Genomic DNA, 7703 nt, shown 5'->3' on the forward strand with positions numbered 1-7703 from the left:
GGGCTAACGTCATGGGCGGAGACAGTGAAGCCGGTGAGGGCGGTGCCGGGGGCTGAGCTAGCGTCATGGGCGGAGACAGTGAAGCCGGCGGGGGCGGTACCAGGGGCTGGGCTAGTGTCATGGGCGGAGAAAGCAGTGCCGGTGGGAGCGGTGCCAGGAGCTGCGCTAGCGTCGTGGGTGGAGAAAGCAGAGCCAGCGGGGGCGGTGCCGGGTGCTGGGCTAGCGCCTCCCCCAGGGAAGGCGTGGATAAATCGGTAAGGAGGTGGGACTTCCTCCGGTCCGAAGACAGGACTGGCTTTTGTCCTGTTTTTTTCCTAATCTGCTTCCTTGGGGGGCTTATAGTTTGTGCTAGAAAAATTCTGCTCTGGCTTTCCAAACAGGACTTCAACCAAGGGGGTCGGGTACGTGCAGTAGCCTCCCATGAGTCAATGTAAGGGAACTGATCGGGGTGCCCGGGGCTGCTGGTAACAACGAGGTAAACTTTCCCAATGAGATCTCTGTCTAAGCTTCCCTCTTCTGGCCATTCAACACCAAATGATGGCCAATCAATCTCACAGAAGGTACGGAGCTTTTGGGGGGTCATCTCAATGCCATAATCCCCTGAAAATCTCTTCTTAAAATTTTTTAACATACATCCTAACGGAGTCTGAGTACTCTGTTGCCCACCCATGGCAACCACCCAAAATCACTGTGACACACATTCATGAGATACGGTTTGTCCGTCTCCAGCCGCTTCTCTCACAAGAATTCTCAGATGCCTCTTAGCATTGGTGGGTTGATTTAAATCCTCGACGTGGATCCCCAAACTGTACGAGACAATTTAGTGATTCCACCCTAAGCCATATGAGGTGCACCACGGAACCGTGGATCAGGACTCCACACTCACTTTGCAGGCAGGCTGTGTCTCATTCACACACACTCAAACACATTCATTCTCCATCCGCCGCCCTGTTCTTGGGAGTCACGGTTTCTCTCAGAAACTGACACACTCGGGTGACTCTGGGAGGTAATCAGTCTCCTCTTCTGTCCGCTGATGGACAGGCTACCAAGTGACCCGGGTCCTTACTTGCCTGGTCGGGTGGTGCTCCAAAGTTGGTTCCCATGGCCCTCAGAGTTCCTTCGTGCTCCTGGGTCAGTCCTCATGGCCGGCAGGGTAGACATCCCCACTGACGGACAAGAGTCCACTGGCGCTGAGTAGAGTGCGTTTCTCCTCTCATCCGGGGGAGCAGGGCTCCAGGGACAAGGGAGGTGAAAAATATCACCGTCTCCGTCTCCCAGGCGAGCCCCCAATTATGTTGCGGGGAACCCAGACAAAGAGACAGGACACCAAGGCATGGGAAGCAACTTTTACTAATGCCGGCACTGGCTCAGCGGATGCACATCCAGAGGCTGAGCCCCAACCTGGGCGGGACTCGGGGTTATATACCCTGAGGTTTCCAGGTTCCTTATTAGGACATGTGGCCATTGTGCCAGTTCCTGACTGGCTCTCAGGTGAGGTAGGAATTTGGAAATGTTAAACGCGTAAGTCTTGCTGACCGTACAGTTCAGGAATGTCTTTGTGTGAAGCCCGTGCAAAATCCTTGGTGACCACATGGTCTGAGAAGGTCTTTGTCTAGCGCCCGTTGCCACAAAATAACCAGAAAAATATAACTGATCAACTTGAATAAGTGCTACCAGGACCAAGTGTTATGAAAACGTGTGGTAGCCGAGAGCGGACCTAGTCTGGGGGAACGTCAGGGAGGTTTTCCCTTGTGTTTGTTCTGAAGGACAAACAATGACCTAGTTAGAGAAGGGAGTGGAGGAACGGGGGAGGGTCTCCAGGCAGAGGACCTGCCTAAGCCAAGGCCTGAGGCGGGAGGAAGGCCAGCCCTCTGGGGAAACAGAGAACCCTGATGGCGGAACAAGGGAAGAATGGTGATGGGCTTGGAGAGGCGGGCAGGTCCCAAGGTGTGATAAGATGTGGCAGTTCACGTAAACTACCTTGGTTTTGATTCTTGGTATAATTAGCGAGAGCTAATTTGTATGTGTAGGGGGAACAAACTTGTTAAGATGTTAAAGACGTGAACCCCACTGTCACCTAAGAATTCCAGGAATCACATATTTGAAATGCCAGCTTCTGTCCCACTTTGGAGCCCCGCCCCCCTCCCCAGCTCTTTAGATCCCAGATCGCCTTCAAGTTCATGATCTAGTTCAGCATTTCAAACACTTCCCCAAGGCTCTTGTAGGAATGAGAAAAAACTTTCTTTTGTTTGCAGTCAGGTTGGGAGGCCCCAACTGCCAGCCCTCTTCTGGAGACTGTGCGACCTCTCAAATTTGCTTTCTAGAGACATCAATCCAGTGAGGAGATCCCAGCATATTGGGACCAGGGGCCCGTGAAGCAGCTCGTTGGGAAGAACTTCAACCTTGTCGTTTTTGACAAGGAAAGGGACGTGTTCGTGATGTTCTGTGAGTATATCCACAGAGGCCACAGGAGGCTGTGGCCCCGACATGACTTGGCAGGGTTGCCCCTGGATTCGTGGGCAAAATCCATCTAAGCACCATGTGAAGGGTGGTCTTCAGGTGGTCAAAGACTGTAGATCTGGGTGCTATTGGCGACAATGTAAGTGTCCCTCGATTTCACTTCTTGGAACCTGTGGGATACCGTACACATAGTCCAGGCCTGTGGCTTTGTCACAACGCCAACGGCTAACACCGAATGCCAAGGGTGTGCACGGCCTCGTGCTGAGCCGTGCTATGCATTATCATGTAATCCTTAATACGTACTCTTGAAGGTAGGTACTATTATTGTGCCCACTCACCAGAGACCCAGGGAGGTGAGAAACTTTCCCAAAGTCAGGCCGCTCAGAAGCGCTGGCCCTGGGATGGGACCCCCGGCAGCCCGGCTCCCGCACCTGTGCCAGTAATGGCTGTGCTGCAGCAACTCTGGTTTTCTGTAACTTATCAAATGGCCCACACTTAACGCACTTGAGGTGGGGTGGCCACACCGGGGACCCACATTCTGCCTCTAAAGGACTTAGTGTCTGGCATATCGTGGGCACGTGATCAATGATGGCTGTCATGGCTGGTGTCCTTCCTTTTATAATAATTTCCAGTGCTCACCTGCAGACTCGCATGGGCGAGCAAAAACCAGGACCTTCTCTCCCACCCTGAGACTCAAATGTGGGGTGACAGTGAAGTTATTTCTCTTTTATTTAGCATTTCTCGGGTGCTTACAATGAGCAGGAATGGGTTTGCTGTTGACACATCTACCCTCATTTCCTCCGGAAAATAGGCCTCATAGGGAGGTCTGTGACTTCCCCATGCTACAGGCCAGGGAACCCAGCCTCAGAGAGGTTTGCTACCTTACCCCAGGTCACACAGTAAGTTGCAGGGCAAAAAGTTCAAAGTGACTCCGATGCTATCACTCCCTGGAGGGTGACACAGTTGCTGATGGCATCATGCAGGCCTTTGTAATCTCTCTGAAATGAACTCTTTCACAGGGGCGGGGGGGGGGGGGGGGGGGTTATGCTCTGCATGGCTGAATAACCATAATCTGTGGCCTTTACATGAGGCGGGGGCGGCCTTTCTGTACTTACCAGGCGCCCCGAGTCATGAGAACCCCATTGGGTACTGGAAAGAGGCAAAAGCAGCCTCGTTTTCCGGAAGCAGGGCTGTCAGATTGGCCTCCTGGGGTGGCAGCCATTATGTCCCCTCCTGCTCCAAGCCAGGGCCCACTGGGCTCCTGGGCAGCTGCATGGAGAGCCGATGGGCCTGGAGGCACAGGGTTTGTGAATGAGGGATGGTCATCCAGATGAGTGTCTGGGCCGTTGAGACCACTGAGACCACTCTTCCCGCAGAGAAGGGACACTTTAATGGAAAAACAGAGGCAAGGCTCAGCTCCCCTCCATGAGCTGGTCCCTGAGTTCTCGCCAGGGGGCTGGTACCTGGGCGTAAGGATGCCTGGTGTCCCCTTTCCAGGGGTCGATGTGCTGGTCACAACCTCCTGCTACCTCTGGGGCACAGTCCTATCCATCAGACAGGAAGGGACAGTGGTGTGACGGTGACTGGTCTTCAAACTGCACATCCTCTGCTTAATTAACTGGCTGACCTTGGGCTTTGAGCTTAACCTTTGTTAGAGACTCTTGTTTTCTCTCTCTCACACACACGCACGCTTTCTGGCAGAACATGAGTCACCTAGTGTTTTTCTTTTTTTGACTAGAGCAGAACTCTATGTTAAAGGAACACAAAGAACGGTAGCCAAGGTCCCAGCATACTGAAGTGTTGGTGTCTGGGTGGGAGGGGAGCAGGGTTCCCTTATTTCGGATGTGTTTAATCGTGACCAGGTACTAGGTTAGAAATGCAAAATAACCTGACACCCCATGAAAGGAAAGAGGGGGTGCAATCTCCAAAGCAGCACACAGGACACAGAGCGGTGTTGCTGGGGGGCTGTGGCTGCCAGAACCTCTGGCTGGGAGCCTGAGCCCTAGCGCTTTTCCTGCAGACGCCCCCTGGTGCAGCCGATGCAAGAAGCTGTTCCCCGTGTTGGAGGAGCTGGGCGTCAAGTACCAGAACCACTCCACCGTCACCGTCGCCAAGATCGACATCACGGCCAACGACATTCAGCTGATGTACCTGGACCGGTACCCCTTTTTCAGGCTCTTCCCCGCCGGCTCTCAACAGGTAAGTGGCCCCGGGACTCAGGGAACTGGAGATATGCTTACATTACGGTCATGGATGCGAGATCTCCCCAGTCCAGCTCTGCCTTCCACCCAACCAGCTTCACGCTCAGCTCCGACCCCCATAGTCTCTCCGCGTCATGGTCAAGTGTGTTCCTTTAGCCTCGAAAGAAGCCCCAACCTCACTGTAATTGGGCCCACCCCTGACCCAATCACTGTGGCCAAGTGGATGTGGGTGTCTGGATGTGTCAGGGACCACACCAGGCCTGTGGCTCCCTCGGGTACCCAGACTCCATGGGATGTGGTGGGGGACATTGCCTGTGAATATTGGGGGTGCAGAGCCAGCACAGCAGTCGGCAAACTTTTGACATGGAAGAGCCACCAGGAGTCAGCAGACTGCGGCTCACGAGCCACATGTTTGGCTCTTTGGGGACGTACATGTGGCTCTGAAGTAAAATTGAAAATGAAAATATAGATTCACTTATAAAATTTTTAAATTGTTGTGAGGGGCAGGATTGGCTCTTCCACGGGTCAGCAAACTTTCGAGATGTAACGTACCCAGAGAGCCGCATGTGGCTCGCGAGCCACAGTTTGCCAACCCCTGAGCTAGCGGAAGAAGGAAGCTGGTGTTCACAGAGCACTGTCCATGCTGCTTTGGCATGTGGGGTGGGCATCGATCAAACAATTCCAGGCCAGGGTCCCTGTTCCCAGGAAGACTCTGACTGCGTGGGGTGGTGGCCACAACCCCAGCCCATCTCCAAATGCAGCTGGAATCAGACCGCTTCTGCGGGGCACGTATGGCTGGAAGTCTTCATGCAGATATGGGTTTTGGAGAGCAGTGGGGATTGAAAGCAGACTAGGAGAGCGGTGTGAATTCTAGCTGGGAAGTACAGTAAGACCAAGGAGGTGGGCACAGGGTGGCCACAGCCCTGTGAAGGACATGTCGTCCTCTGTGACAGACGTCGCCTGTGGGGAGTCGGCAAGGAGGCTGGACTGAGGGGGTGGGGCTGTCACCACCCTCCGTTACTGGGAGGGAGCTTTAGACAACTAGTGGGCAGGAAAGACTGAAAGAGGCAAGGGAACAAGTGGTGGCTGAGCAACAGCTACGTACCAGACGCTTTGGAAAAGAACAACTGTTCTTAGTCTCCCTGTAATAATAACAGCAAACACATTCGGCGCTCACTAGGAGTCAGGCACTGTTTTAAGTGCTTTTCATATAGTAACTCCTTAAATCCTTCCAACACCACAACCAGATAGGTACTGTTAGGATATCCGTTTTACAGGTAAGGAAACTGAGTCCCAGATTCAGCAGCCAGACTGCCTGCTAAATGGAGAAGCCCGGGGGTGGGTGCGCCCCCATAGTCCATGCTCTGAACTGACATCACAGCCCTGTGACAGGGGGTGGGGGAGTTATTAGTTTAGGGCCACGGAAATGGGGGCTCGGAGCGCTTCTGTCGTCAGGAATTGGGCCCTGGACCTACCATGTTTAATGTTTGTGACTGGGTTCCGTTTTCCTCCCAGGCCGTGCTGTACAAGGGAGAGCACACCGTGAGGGGCTTGTCTGACTTCCTCGAGAGGCAGATCCAGTCCAGGGCGGAGGACGAAGACAAGGTAGGCGAAGCGCCCGTCCCTAGATTATCCTGTCCCTCAGAGTCATCAAGACTCCGGACGAGGAGGGCGGGTGCCGTCCACAGACAGCTGCGGACGAGCCACCGCCCAAGCTGGGCGGCTGTACTTCAGGGCACTTACAGCAAGCAAGTGGAAATGGCCGACTTGAGCGCACAGGGAAGGGTGCAGGCGCTGATGTGCACAGCTCTCAGGTGGCCCCTGGGCTCCTGTCCCTGAGTGGGGAACCCGGCGTCTAGATGCGACGCAGCCCTCTGACGTCACTCCTGATGGGACGCTGCCCATCCCCATGGTCTCCTAATCCCATCATGCCTCAGTGAGGCCAGCTGCAGGAGGCTGCCACCTGTGTTAATTAGGACTCTTTCACTGCAAGTGTCGGAGAGGCTGTCCTTGCCTCCAACAACATGGGCTTCGACCCCCCAGAGCTGGAAGGACATCAGCTGGGGGTACCCAGGGGCACTAACTTGTTTTCTGTCTCCCCATCTCTGTTTTCCTCTGGTGGCTTCATCCCCGAACAGTCACTTCCCCTTCGAGGGTCAAAGACAGCCTCACAGCTCTAAACGAATCCTCCCAGCTTACAAAGCACCTACTTCTTAGCAGCCCTGCCAGCGTCCTGGACAGGAGTGTCATTAGCGAGGCCTGGGTCACAGGCCCAGCCCCCGAGCTCCGCATGGGGCAGCCGCAGCCATGGACTTACCGTGGAGCGAGGCTGGCTCCCCAAAGGTCCTCTTAGTGGAGGGGAAAACCACAGCTGGGCCCTTCCCCACCTGAGCCCAATGGACCTCTGCATCATTAGGATTCTCCAGGTGACGCGGCTTCCAGAAAAAGAGGGCGTGCCCATGACCATCGCAATGATCACATATTTCTTTATCTCCCTCCCTCCCTTTCTTGAATAGCTAATGTCTGGTGAGCAAAGTGAAGTGACCGGTGGCGAGGAGGTATTAGCTAAGGAAGAGGAGGCAGTACCCATAATGAAGAAAAAGTTAGCTGCACAGAAGTTGCCCGCGCTGGAGAATGTGACCCAGCTGGGAGAGCCACCTGCGCAGACGGCAGCAGCTGAGGAGGAGAAGGCGACTAAGGACGAACTATAGCTTCTCCAGCCGGGGGAGAGGGTGCCATTTTCCGGGTGCGGCATCATCTTCTGAGTGGATCTACCCCAGTAAAATTATATACCACTGTGCCGGCTGGGTGGCGGCCGGATAATAAAAGCCCCTGAATGTCTTCAGCCCCGGTTTACTCAGTTTTCCTGGTTGGTGCTGCCTATTTGGCCTGGAACTCAGACGGGGCTGTGAAGGAAGCCATAATAGCAACACTTCATGCATATTTACAATGTGCTGGGCATGTTCTAGTTCTCACAACATCACTGGGAGCTAGGTTTCAGTACCCCCATTTTGCAGATGAGGAAACTGAGGCAAAGACAGG

At 54.2% G+C, this 7703-nt stretch overlaps 1 protein-coding gene across 1 annotated transcript; it reads left to right on the forward strand.

Annotated features, from left to right (window-relative positions):
• The first annotated feature begins 2288 nt into the window (after positions 1-2288).
• On the forward strand, positions 2289-7502 carry LOC109395686 (protein disulfide-isomerase-like protein of the testis). Its single transcript, XM_019666935.1, has 4 exons — positions 2289-2445; positions 4481-4659; positions 6177-6266; positions 7178-7502. The coding sequence occupies exons 1-4, from the start codon at positions 2439-2441 to the stop codon at positions 7370-7372; spliced, it is 471 nt and encodes a 156-aa protein (XP_019522480.1). The 5' UTR covers positions 2289-2438; the 3' UTR covers positions 7373-7502.
• Positions 7503-7703: the final 201 nt, after the last annotated feature.

This window comes from Hipposideros armiger, unplaced genomic scaffold (assembly GCF_001890085.2).
Source record: "Hipposideros armiger isolate ML-2016 unplaced genomic scaffold, ASM189008v1 scaffold_480, whole genome shotgun sequence".
Classification (NCBI taxonomy): Eukaryota; Metazoa; Chordata; class Mammalia; order Chiroptera; family Hipposideridae; genus Hipposideros; species Hipposideros armiger.

What these genes read in the sequence shown, in the direction of transcription:
- LOC109395686 (XM_019666935.1), top strand. An exon ending in TCCCCGCCGGCTCTCAACAG is followed by an intron (nt 4,660 to 6,176) that starts GTAAGTGGCCCC and finishes TTTTCCTCCCAG; the next exon opens with GCCGTGCTGTACAAGGGAGA. An exon ending in GGGCGGAGGACGAAGACAAG is followed by an intron (nt 6,267 to 7,177) that starts GTAGGCGAAGCG and finishes TTTCTTGAATAG; the next exon opens with CTAATGTCTGGTGAGCAAAG.